We start from the raw sequence: 13,541 nt of genomic DNA on the forward strand, positions 1-13,541 counted from the left end.
GTTTTGAGGTTACTAATGTTTACTTCTTCTCACCTTCCATTGGGGGCCAACGAAAGCTATTGTCCTTAGACTTGTTCACTGTGGATGTCTGCAGGAAGGCTTCCTGTACATGCCTATGAAAACGGATTCAAAAGTGTTTTTTTTTCCTTTTTTTAAATATTGAAGGGAGTATTTCCATTCTGCCCTTTGCTCTCTTTGATTATTTTTCATAAACATAAAATGAAATTTGATGTTACAATGCAAATAATACTAGGAATATGTTTTGTAAAGGTAAAAAAGGAAGATTTTTTTTCCTAGGTTTTGTTTTGTGGAAAATTTAGTTAATTTTTAAATATGTTTTTATAAAATAACTCATACACCATCATTTTCACAATTTATTAATTTTCATCTAATAACCAAGTTGAGAATTAACAATAAGAACTATTGATGGATTTCAAACCATGACTTTGGTTTGTGATTTATGATTCACGTTTAAGCCCTTTATTAAGTCATGTACTTCCCCCTCAGTGGTCATCAGCACTGATGATTAAATACATTTTTAATTATCAAACATAAAGAACTGATAGTATCTTTGATGGAATCAACCAGTTTTACTACAAACCATCACTTACATTTTTATATTTGCCTCACATCCTTTTATCACTTTACAAAAATTATGTATTTCTTCTATCCACATAGCTTTCTGTGTTTGTATATAATTTTATAAATTTAACAAGTAGGAAAGGAAGGGAAAAAGTATTATTTCAGGGGCCGGTTTCATTTTTGGGTCAGTATGAATAAAGAAAGTTTCTTATGGATTTTTTTTGAATTATGATTGTTGAGGATCTGTGGGCAGAGCCTCCATGAGAGAGATTGGGCAATATATTAGTCTATTTTCATGCTGCTGATAAAGACATATCCAATATTGGGAAGAAAAAGAGGTTTAACGGACTTACAGTTCCACATGGCTGGGGAGGCCTCACAATCATGGCAGAAGGCAAGGAGGAGCAAGTCACATCTTACATGAATGGCGGCAGGCAATGAGAAGAGTGAGCTTGGGTAGGGGAACTCTTGTTTATAAAATCATCAGATCTCATGGGACTTAATCAGGCAGAGAAGGGTTTAACCAAAGACAATGCTTTGGGAAATATTCTTCTCAGTTGAGAAGATAAGAGTTTAGGTGCTTGAGGAAGAGGAAGACAGAAAATGGTTTTCAAAGACGAAAAAAGCCAGGAAAATGGACATTAGAAAACCATTTGATGAAAAACAAATTCTCTGTGATATTTTCTTAGTCTGTTCTCATGCTGCTAATACATACCTGAGACTGGGTAATTCATAGAGGAAAGAGGTTTAATTTTCTCACAGTTCCACATGACTGGGGAAGCCTCACAATATTGGTGGAAGTTGAATGAGGAGCAAAGTGAGTTCTTACATGGTGACAGGAAGGCAAGAGAGCTTTTGCAAGGAAACTCCCATTTATAAAACCATCAGATCTCATGAGACTTATTCACTACCACAAGAACAGTATAAGAGAAACCGCCCCCATGATTCAATTATCTCCACCTGGCCCCACCATTGACAGGTGGAGATTATTACAATTGAAGGTGAGATTTGGGTGGGGACACAGACAAATCACATCATTCCACCCCTGGCTCCTCCCAAATCTCATGTCCTCACATTTCAAAACCAATCATGTTTTCCCAACAGTCCCCAAAAGTGTTAACTAATTTCAGCATTAAGTCAAAAGTGCACATTCCAAAGTCTCATCTGAGACAAGGAAAGTCCCTTTCGCTATGAGCTTGTAAAGTGAAAAGCAAGTTAGTTGTTTCCTAGATACAATGGGGATACAGGCATTGGGTAAATATAACTCTTCCAAATGGGAGCAATTGGACAGAACAAAGGGGCATCAGGCCCCATGCAAGTTCAAAATCCAGTGGGGCAGTCAAATCATAAAAGCTCCAAAACGATCTCCTTTGACTTCATGTCTCATATCCAGATCACACTGATACAAGAAGTGAGTTCCCAGGGTCTTGGGTTACTCTACCCCTGTGGCTTTGCAGGGTACAGCTCCCCTCCTGGATGCTTTAACAGGTTGGCATTGAGTGTCTGCAGCTTTTCCAGGAACACAGTGGAAGCTGTCAATGTATCTACCATTCTGGGATCTGGAGGATGGAGGCCCCCTTCTCTCAGTTCCACTAGGCAGTGCCCCAGTGGGGGTTTTGTATGGGGATTCATAAGCACATTTCCCTTCTGCACTGCCCTAGCAGAGGTTCTCCATGAGGGCTTCCCCCGTGTAGCACACCTCTTCCTAGACATCCAGGTGTTTCCATACATCCTCTGAAATCTTGTCAGAGGTTCCCAAACCTCAACTCTTGACCTCTTTGCACCTGCAGGCCCAACACCACATGTAAGCTGCCAAGGCTTGGGGCTTGCATCATCTGAAGCAGGGATCTGAGCTCTAGGTTGGCCTCTTTTAGCCATGGCTGAGATGCAGGGACCAACTCCAGAGACTGCAGAAAACAGCAAGCCCTTGGGTCCAGCACACAAAATTATTTTTTCCTCCTTGGCCTCCCAGCTTGTGATATGAGGGGCTTCCATGAAGACCTCTAACATGCCCTGTTAGAGGCGAATGTCTTGGTGATTAACATTTGACTCCTCATTACTTACGTAAATTTCTGCAGCTGGCTTGAATTTCTCCTCAGAAAATGGGTTTTTCTTTTCTATCACATCATCAGACTGCAAATATTCTGAACTTTTATGTTCTGCTTCCCTTTTAAACATAAGTTCCACTTCCAAATCATATATTTGTGAATACATAAAACTGAATGCTTTTAACAGTACCCAAGTCACCTCTGGACTGCTTTGCTGCTTAGAAATTTCTTCCACCAGATGCTCTAAATCATCTCTCAAGTTCAAAGTTCCACAAATCTCTAGGGCAGGGGCAAAATTCTGCCAGTCTCTTTGCTTAAACTTAGCAAGAGTCATGTTTGCTCCAGTTCCCAACAAGTTCCCCTTCTCCATCTGAGACCACCTCATCCTGGACTTTATTGTCAATATCACTATCAGCATTTTTGTCAAAGCCATTCAACAAGTCTCTAGGAAGTTATAAACATTCCATCTTCCTGTCTTCTTCTGAGCCCTCCAACTGTTCCAACCCCTCTGCCTGTTACTCAGTTCCAGAGGCGCTTCAATATTTTTGGGTATCTTTACAGAAGCACCACACCCCTGGTACCAATTTACTATATTAGTCAGTTTTTACCCCGCTAATAAAAACATAAAGGAATTTATAAAGGAAAGAGGTTTAATTGACTTACACTTCCACATGGTTTGGGAGGCCTCACAACCATGGCTGAAGACAAATGAGGAGCAAAGTCAAATCTCACATGGCAGCAAGCAAGAGAGCTTGTGCAGGTGAACTCCCATTTATAGATCTATCAGATCTCGTGAGACTTATTCACTACAATGAGAAGTATGGGGGAAACCATCTCCATGATTCAATTATCTCCACCTGGCCCTATCCTTGAGACATGGAGATTACTACAATTCAAGGTGAGATTTGGGTGGGGACACAGTCAAACCACACCAATCTCACACCGTAAAACTTTAGAAAGTGAAATTTCAATTTTTACTAATTCTGTGATATAGTCTTCTCCTCTTTTCACATATTTCAAGAAAATTAACTATTCATAACCTACACTTATGATAGCGAAGAAGAGGAATGTTACCAATTATGAGGTAAACCAGTGTGGAAAGAAAATAGAATTAGAACTACAGTCAATAAAGTTAGTGTGCTGGAAAATTTAGTGGGAAAATGCATTGAAACATGAGGTACACAACAGAAATCATGCATCCTAGGAATTTTGGAAGACTTGTAAATGTTGTGGATACATTTTCTGTGGACAGAAAATGATTAAGTCAAATAAGTATTGTACCTAACTCTTTTTATAATAGGGGCAAGAGGCTAATAAAAGTAATTTTTACTTTACTATTTTTTGGTAATATAAAGTTACTAATTATTACCATCTTTGTACTCTCTTCTGTCTCTCCTTCTCTTCCACCTTTTTATTTTTTTCTTCCCTGTTCTCTCTCTCTCTCGTGTGTGTGTGTGTGTGTTTGTGTGTGTGTATTGATGACTGCATATACATTTTCATCTAAGATTTGTTTTTGTTTTTGTTTTTATTTTTCAAGACAGAGTCTTGCTCTGTCTCCCAGGCTGGAATGCAGTGGCAACATCTTATTTCACTGTGACCTCTGCCTCCTGGGTTCAAGCGATTCTCCTGACTCAGTCTTCTGAGGAGCCAGGATTACAGGTGTCTACAACCACACCCAGCTAGTTTTTGTATTTTTGGTAGAGATGAGGTTTTACCAAGTTGGCCAGGCTAGTCTTGAACTCCTGACCTCAGGTGATCCACCTACCTCAGCCTCCCAAAGTGCTGTGATTATAGGCATGGGCCACTGAGCCTGGCTTAGGATTTTTTTTTTTACTCATGTTTTTCTATTGTTATATGTTATAAATGCTAATTATTGAAAATGCAAAAATTAAAAATATAAAAATAAATTCAATTCATCCCACCAGTCATATACAAATGTCAATAATGGGATATAGCTCTTCAAACTTAAAAAAGTTTGCTTTTTATTAGCCAGGCTTCATACACACACACACACACACACACACACACACACACACACACACACACATTTATATACATATATTTATTTATAAATTTATATATATAAAGATATATATAAAGATATATATATTTGTATATATTTATATATCTTTCTTTATATATCTTTATATATAGATAGATAGCTTTAAATATCAAAGTGAAAGTATTATATATATACATATATATATTCTCGTATTTAAATGGTCCTCCTGGGCTTTGTGGCTCACGCCTGTAATCACAGTCTTTGGGAGGCTGAGGTGGGAGGATGGCTTGAGGCCAGGAGTTCAAGACCTGCCTGGACAAAGTGAGATACCCATCTCTATAAAAAATTTTAAAAAATTAGCCAGGTATAGTACTGCAAGCCTGTAGTGCCAGCCCAGGAGTTCAAGGTTACAGTGAGCTCTGATTGCACTACTGCACTCCAGCCTGGTGACAGAGTGTCTGTCTCAATAAATAAATAAATAAATAAATAAAATTTTAAAAATGATTCCATAATATTCTATTATATAAATATACTATAATATATTAACCATTTCGTATTAAAGATTAGAACACTTCTGGTTTTTATCAGTTAAAAATACCACTATGTTTAATCTTTTGGCCCATTTTAATTTACTCACAATATAAAAAATGTGATTGCTAGATCTGAAACTATGCATACCTTAAAAGCACTTGATGTTATTTTAAAACAACGATAATAAAGATGTTTCAGATTAACATCCCACGAACAGCATATCAGAGTACATGAGATTATCACTGCTAACTTTTAGCTGGAAGCTTGTTCAATAGACAATGAACAGTGGTATCAAAAGCCTGGGCTGGACTCCCGGCTACTAGGGAGGCTGTATTCCTGGCTACTTGGGAGGCTGACATAGGAGTATCACTGCAGGCCAGGAGTTCCAGGCTGCAGTGAGCTATGATCCAGCCATTGCACTCTATACACTCTAGCCTGGGCAACAGAGGGAGACTCTGTCTCAAAAAAAAAAAAAAAAAATCCTAGTTGCATATGTACTCCTTTATTATTTATGCTATCAAAAAAAAATTGATCAGTTTTCCCCTAGCAAATTATAGCAATTATTTTATAAAATATGTTTTTGTAGGAGTAGATTAGCTATCAATTTCAAGTCACATATCAACTGAGATTAATAAACAGTTCTCTGAATGTGAAAAATATTACAGCTTATTTTTCACATATTTGCAAATACTTTTGGAGTCCAGAAAACAGGTTAGAATAGGTAGAATTTTAACTCTAACAGTAGTGTTATTTCAATTTTCTGACTCTTATGTCCACACATTTCCTACTTTTTCAGTCCCAAAAGTCCGTATTATCCCAGCATTCACAACTTCATCTGATGCCAGTTATCCAAGATGCTGGATGCAAACAATAACCAAAGAATTTCCTGGCAAGTCAATTTGGCTCATCATAAACTCTAGCAGCCTTGGCCTCATGCTATGCTGCAACATCTGCAATCCTAGCACATTGATAAAAGAATGATTAAAGAAGAAACCACCACCATCAACAACCACCATGTCTCTTCAGCTAAATGTAATTCATTTGAACATCTTATTCTTTCTTCTTTGCTACATAACTTCCTATTAATAATCACGAACAGTGTGACAACTTTATTCTGTTCTCAATATTGATAGAAAAGAGATAAAAAGAGTGCTGATTGTGATATGGACATCTTTAATAAGTGAAATTTCTGATAAGTAAGCATTTCATGTATTGTTAAGTTATAAAATACTTTCTATATTTATATCCTCATTAATTTATTAAAATGGTATTAATGCTTTTTTAATTAAACACCCATCTGATAACTTGTTAAATTTAAATATAATTTAACATTAATAAGTAGAAATGTGAGTCATTAGCAAAAAGAAGAGATTCTAAGACTTCAGGAAAAAAATGCTTAAGAAATAATACTAAACAAAAAATATTTGCTGTTTTATGTTCATTAACTTAAGACATAATACACACAATTATGGATATATTAACAATATTATCTATGTTGTGAACTTCAAGAGTTATTGATTGCTTAAATATATTTTAGTCAATACTTACCTTTGAGATCAAAAGAATTAATATCACCGTACATCTATCCTCTTTAGAAAATTATGAATCTGAAAACTTAACTTCTTTAGGGTATCTTATCGTTTCATTAGGGTATCATATAATTTCTCATCTAAAATCTACCATGGGTTAAAATTTTGCTTTGCTTGTATTTTTCACCAAATTTCGCCAAAGAAAGAATCTAGCTAAGTGACAAAAATATTTAAAACTGATCTGTAAAAAATTGCTACAATTATATGAGAGGAAAAATGCTCTTGAGTTTATGGAGTTTTATTTAAATTGTTTTAGTAAAGACTGTTGCTTATATTTTTTACCATGGTTTAAAGGGGCTGTGTGCCATGTGTTGAGCTAATATTATCTGACCACAGACGTCAATCTTGTTATTTCCTTGATTTGGTCCATTGTCTTCATTGTACACAAACAAATCGTGTGCATGTTTTTATGCACACGAAACAGTATTTTTCTTTAAGTAATGCTTGCTTATGATCCTTCATTTCTTGTTTTCTCCTATTCATTTATCTGACCTATACTACCTATTTTGAAAATCGCTTTTAGACTTAAACCTGAAAATTAAAATATTTTCACGTATTCATTGCTCCCATTCATGCAGAATTTTGGGGTAGTTCTCTTTTTCTGATCAACCTGGTTATCACATTTATTCTTTATTTCTGTTATGTAGGACTTTTCTCCAATAGACTCAATCCCATGGGTGAAAGTTTCCGTGTCTTACCAGCTGTGAGACTACTTGGGTCACCTAATCTCATTTCCTCAGTTTTCTCATCATTAACGTGGGGATAATAATTACACCAACATCAGGGTTGAAGTGTCAGCATTAAGTAAAATAGTTACGGTAAAAACGTCACATAATGCTTTACACATAGCAAATCTTCAGGAAAAACTAGCAAGGCTTTCTGTCAAAATTACTTTTCTTGAATCTTTGAATGCAGGGAAGATACATTTGGGCTTATTGATACACTGAACCTAACTATAATATTAAAACTTTTTATGAGGTTAGTAAACTTTCAAGGCACCTTATCAAGGTTACTTTCAATATCCTTCCTTCAGGAATACTTAGTACTGAAGTCACACAAAAGCAGAGATCTTGGGAGACACTAACCACTTGCATCTTTTAAGGTCATAGTAGCTATTCCAAGAAATGAGAAATGCAAACAATAGGGCGCCGAAACCAATATTGATGGCGTGGCCTTTTGTTGTGCAAAACAATAAGTATAAAATAAAAATATAAACCAAATCTAGTTTTCATGCAATGCCATGGTTCAATGTAATTGTGTTAAAATAAAAAGTATTAATATGCCAAGACATCAACACGTGGCCAAATGTGAATCTCCTTTGAGATTGAAGTCCAAGTCAAACCACCATCATTACCTTTTCTGATTAACCCTCCTTAGATCAAAAAATGATTTTCATTGTTGTCATCAGAACTTCATGAACTTTACAGCTTCAATGAACTTTACAGCTGTTCATTCTTTCAGAGATGTGTAATCAATATTGTTAAAGAACTATGAGAAAGATGGCTGCAATTTAAGGTGGAGAATACAAAGAATTTTGCTTCCTGTATTCTCATTCATGTAACTTAGCAATGTTGGGAGAAGATAATACAATTATGCCCATGCTGACCAGCGTCCCAGGTTTTCTTTGACAAACCAGATTTAAATTCTGTCTTTCTTCTCTTTAGATACAGTTAGACAATTTTATTCCACCTTTGATTCAGAAAATATTGGCATTGTGTTGATTTATGTAAAGCTATGAGTACTTTGAGGAGGAGAACGAAGTAACTTTTTTGTTGGGAAAAGAAGAATTTAATCTTGAGTGCCTGGCTCTCCTAGGACACTGGGTATGATTTAGATGACAGTAGTGTGTGTGTGTGTGTGTGTGTGTGTGTGTGTGTGTGTGTGTGTGTGTGTGTTGTGGTGGGCTGGGGGGGGGGGGATAAATATTTCCAGAGGTGGGATTTCTTTAGAATGGAATGACAGGTAGAAAAATCAGAGAGGCATGAGGTAATTTAGGGGAAAAATGAGTTTAACATTGCGGTATAGAATAAAAAATATATTTAAACCATTTGTAGTAGAAGGCTTTAAATTCTAGGCTGAAAAATTTGGTTATTTTGTGGCCAATAGTAAATAATTGGAGATAGATGAACAGGGTAGTCACATAGACATGCAACCAACGGAAGGGAAGAAGGCTTGAAGATTGTCTTCTCCAAATTCCTCATTTTACTGATGAGGATACTGAGGCCTGTAGAAGTAAAGGAACGAGCTCAAAGCCCCATTAAACTCATATTAGTTTTATTACATATTTCTGGGCTTTAGATATCGTAGTTGGTATTCTGCTTAAATATTTTTAAGTAACTCAATTATAATTGTAGGGGAGGGGGGAGCTTACATTTTGAATGGTCCTCAAATAGAAACATAAATTTTAACTTTCCATCTCACCCGTGAGGCTTTTTGCCAAACTGAGAAACTGATTCATTGCTCTTCCTCTAAATTTGCTTTATCCATTTGGAGCACATTATAATAAAAAGAACCTGCTTTCAGACTTCTGGTGCCAAAACATTTCAGGAAAAAAAGAAATCAAAGATGAGCTTTCACCTCTTTACAAAATTGCATCACTGCTGCTTTATTCTTTCATCTTTATTGCAAATATTTAAACAAAAAACAAATGTCACCAGCTAAAGATTGTGAGGAATTTATTGTGGAGACAAACAAGGCTCTAGATATGTCAAAACTGGTGAGCTGACTCACCTTTATTAGGTGTGAACGGAAGCCCAAGCTTTACAGTGGTTACTATACATGAAATTAAATGAGATATCTTTCTTCTATAATCAGACCTTTCTGTAAGTGCTTTCTCTGCAGCCTTTTGTTTTTTAATGCCTGTGTACTAAAATTGTCCTTCAAATGTATCTCTTTGAAAGAATGAATAAATCGGGGGAATATACTAAAGCAAGAAAAGACATAATAGAGGTGAAGCATAGAAAGTTTATTGTTTTAACTGTTTTTTTTTTCACTGTTTGTAAATCTCCCAATGCTATAGGGCACAATCAATTAAAATAATTAATTTTTCAAAACCCTGAATTTATTTGACCGAGGCTAATTTCACTGGAATGTATGTCGTGTATCTGCATATCGTCCAATTTCTAAAATACTAAAACATTTTATCAATGAAATAAATGAATTAAATCGCCACCTATGAAAGTACCTGGCACACTACAAATCTCAATAGTCAAATTCTTTGACTCCTTGAAATCTCAAACAGAGCTACCGCCTCTTTATTTACTCTACAATTTACTTCTGAAGAAAACGTTGAGTAATTATCCTATTCCAGCCATCAAAGTATGGGAAGAACAGAAAGGGTCAGCAGCGGTAAGCGGTATGGGTGTTTAAGAAACTAGCCACGGACCAGCAGAGCCTGCGAATGCGCGGCGATGTGACGACAAGGTTGTTGATGCCACAGCCTGTGACGGACAGCAGGCAAGATGCCAAACGGAGGGACCCGCGTCTCTAAGGGCCGCCGGCTGAGCTGGGGCTGATCTCCCTTCCGCCTCCCGGGAACCCCAGTCCTCGCCAGCGTCGTCAGGAGGATTCCTTGCCCTAATTATCCCGGGAGGAAGACGCGCCTTTCCCGGAGACCGCTAGGCAACACTCACCAAGGCAGCCTCCAGATTACTTCCCTCCGTGGGTGTGTGACTTCGTCGAAGCAACTCACACTTACAGTAGATTCTCACTCTGGCGAGGCTGCGAGCAGCAGAGGGCGGGGGAGCTGGGAAGAGGAGGAGGGAAGGAGGGTGGGAGGCGCTGAGCTGGGAGGCAGAGGAGACGCCGGAGCTCCAGACACAGCAGGAGCGCGCCTTGGCGGTGCAGTTTCAACCTCGCCTTCGCAGCCGCGCACACACCGCCTGCTCCCCGAGCAGCGGGAACCGCAGCAGCTCCTGGGCCGCCGCAGCGCAGCTCCGCGCTCCTACCGGCCGGCCGCCGTCAGTCCCTCCCCTCGTCAGCACTCAGCCCGCAGCTGTTTCCTTCTGCCAGGCTCTTTGAACTCTGGATCTTTGCTTTTGCTCGCTGTTCTCCTGTTTTTCATTCTCCACATTTTCTCAAGTCCTCTTTCTTTATCCTTAGCCACCCTTTTTTCCTCCTTTTTTAAAAAATCGGAGATTTCGTCTTAAAATGATTTGTCTTCCTTACCTTCGTCCATTTCAACACTGAAGACTGCAAAGAACCTTCACCTTTCCCCTAGTGGTATTTAAAAATTCTCAATCCGTAAAAAGTCTTTTTGAAAGGCAAAGGAACAGGACGCGGGACCCTCTCGACACCCTTGATCCGAGTCCAGATCTGCACTAGCAACCAGAACTAATATTTCATTTAACCCCACCAAAGGGGGAGGCGAGAGGAGCCAGAAGCAAACTTCAGCTGTCTCAGCGGATCCGTGGTTCCCACATTTGGAGGAGCCGCGTGCCAGAAGGCGTAGGACCCCAAGGGGGGACAAGGAGGACTCCCGAGTCTCCCTTCGCCGCTCCGCGAGGCCGAAGCGGTGGACTGAGCCGCTCGGGACAGCGGCAGCGGAGGAGGCTCGGAGAAGATGCGGGGCTCGGGGCCCCGGGGTGCGGGACGCCGGCGGCCCCCAAGCGGCGGCGGCGACACCCCAATCACCCCAGCGTCCCTGGCCGGCTGCTACTCTGCACCTCGATGGGCTCCCCTCTGGACGTGCCTTCTCCTGTGCGCCGCACTCCGGACCCTCCTGGCCAGCCCCAGCAACGAAGGTAGGGAGATGGGGGTGGGGACCGTGGCGAACTGGGGCGGAGGGGCTAGGCGGGGCCTGGGAGTTAAGGTCTCAGCGCGCTGGACGCTGCTGCTGCAGACTAAATCGCAGTCTCATCTCAAATTGGTATTTGTCGTCCCCTTCCACTGCCCTTTTCGCTCCCCTCTGCGGTTTTTGGTTGCATTGTTTGACGTTAGCTGCGGAGTGCTGGGCAAGGAACATGCGTGTGGACAGAGGCTGGTTGGGGGGCTGGGAAGGTGGAAAACCTTGGGGAAAAGGAGGTCGAGGCCTCCTTTGGGGAATGGAGGCCCGTTCCAGGGGGATGGGTGCGGCTGGGGCTCACTTAAGGCGCGTGGGGAAGTGACATTTCGGGCTTGAAGGAGTGGGAACTGTTGGAAGCTCAGTGACAAGGATCTCAGGAGCAGTGGGGCTTTTAGAAACCGTTATTTGAGGCCAGTGATGGGAAACGTTGTGGGGGTGGCTGGATGCTTTTATTTTTGGGGAAAGTGCCTGCTGGGAGCTGTTATTTAGGGCATCACCAGCTGCTATTCTGGGGTGGGTGGCAGGAGCTTTTATTTCTCGTGGGAGGGGTATAGCGAAGGACAGAAGGCGCCCCACACAGTTGGGTGCCCTTCTTCTTGGGGGAGTTCATTGTCACACTCAAGCCAAGGTGGAAGAAGGCGAGAAGGTGGGATGCCGCGGGAGGAGGGGTGAGGGGGAGTGTCGCTGCTAGGAAGTTGCCGCTAAAACCCACCTGGGCATGTCTTAAAGACAGAAAAGACCTGCTCTGGCCAGCACCTGATCCAGGAGTACCCAGTCCCCCTCCCTACCCCCAATCCTGTGCTCCAGACCCAGAATACTGTCCCTGCCTTTTTCTGGGAGAGTAGAGCTGGCGCGGGAGCAACACCTGTGTCGCTCTTCGTGCTCCCAGAACAGTGCTCAGCCCCTCTGCCCGCCTTCCCCTTGGATCTGAGACCTCTGCCTTTGGGTCCCCTCCAGCCGCTCTTGCTCCTCTCCCACACCCGGACTGAGCTCGGGTCTCAGCCCAAGGGCGCATTACTCGCGGAGGGGCGGGAACAGTAGCTCAGATCCAGATCTGTCAGCTCCACCATGAAAACATAGAAAAACCTACCCCCTTTGGCTAGAATGGTGAGGTTTCGGTTTGGGGCTGTGGATGCGACGCGTGAGGCTCAAAACCTTGCAGAAATTCCTTCCACTCCTGGGCACGGGACACTAGACCGGAAAGATGAAGCAGCAGTGGTGGAGTCGTGTGTGTCCTCGTGACTTGCATGGGTTCAGTCTCCGCTGTAGGAGAAGGCGCTGAGCTGATATCCCAGCAATGCCAGCTCTAAAGGAAGGGTGTGAAAGCAGGGCAGATAGAGGCTCCCCTGCTCTCATCCCATGAACTTTCTCTTTAACCTCTAAGTTTATTTTTTAAACGCTAATTAAAGGCTTATGTGTATTTATCTGCATTTATCTATATACATATATATAGATATCTCTCATGCTTAAGCCAAACAATTGGGCATTTTCCCTTTCTGATAAAGTTGAAAAAATGTTTTTGAGAGTCGTAGACCTTTTATTAACACCTTATGTTAAATTCATTCTGTTAGACGTCTGGAGGATTATAACAGCTTTGGAGGAGGCTCTTTTATTAACTGTCTTATTCCACCGAAAGGGGCATCCTCGTTTGAATTTGAAGAGGTTTAACAGTAATATCATTCATCCTTTCGTGTTTCCGTTAGATTTCAAGTCCTCTCTCCAGGTGTGATGGAAGGGGAGAACTTAGGTGGAGATGAAAGGGAGTCGCTCTTGGTTAGAAAATTGGAAGAATTGAATTCTCAGGGAGAGTGACACTGAATGGGAACAAGAGCCAAGACTGTGCAGGGAGGAAGAGGCAGAAGGAAAGAGAAGGAAGGGGAAATAGCGCCGGTCTCCTAAGGTGTTGAAGGCAGAGCTGGAATCTTGTGGAACACAGCCTGGCTGTTGTTACAGATTTAACACCCACAGATTGTATTGTCTTACCTCATCTAGTCCGTCACACAGCA

At 40.9% G+C, this 13,541-nt stretch overlaps 1 protein-coding gene and 1 long non-coding RNA gene across 8 annotated transcripts in view; one reads left to right on the plus strand and one right to left on the minus strand.

Moving 5' to 3' along the window:
* Window positions 1-10,721, minus strand: part of LOC129532906 (uncharacterized) — a 38,918-nt gene extending 28,197 nt beyond the window's left edge. The window contains exon 1 of the long non-coding RNA XR_008678834.2: window positions 10,385-10,721. This is a non-coding gene — a long non-coding RNA (uncharacterized lncRNA). The remainder of the gene's footprint in view (window positions 1-10,384) is intronic.
* Window positions 10,316-13,541, plus strand: part of EPHA5 (EPH receptor A5) — a 351,336-nt gene continuing 348,110 nt past the window's right edge. For 4 of the 7 annotated variants that reach the window (XM_019025962.4, XM_019025965.4, XM_019025963.4 and 1 more), the window contains exon 1: window positions 10,316-11,494. In XM_019025962.4, the coding sequence (XP_018881507.2) occupies window positions 11,314-11,494 (181 nt within the window). In that variant the 5' untranslated portion in view covers window positions 10,316-11,313. The remainder of the gene's footprint in view (window positions 11,495-13,541) is intronic. The other 3 variants (XM_055384166.2, XM_055384168.2, XM_055384167.2) reach the window with 1 other exon arrangement.

The sequence above is a fragment of the Gorilla gorilla genome, chromosome 3 (assembly GCF_029281585.2).
Source record: "Gorilla gorilla gorilla isolate KB3781 chromosome 3, NHGRI_mGorGor1-v2.1_pri, whole genome shotgun sequence".
Taxonomy (NCBI): domain Eukaryota; kingdom Metazoa; phylum Chordata; class Mammalia; order Primates; family Hominidae; genus Gorilla; species Gorilla gorilla.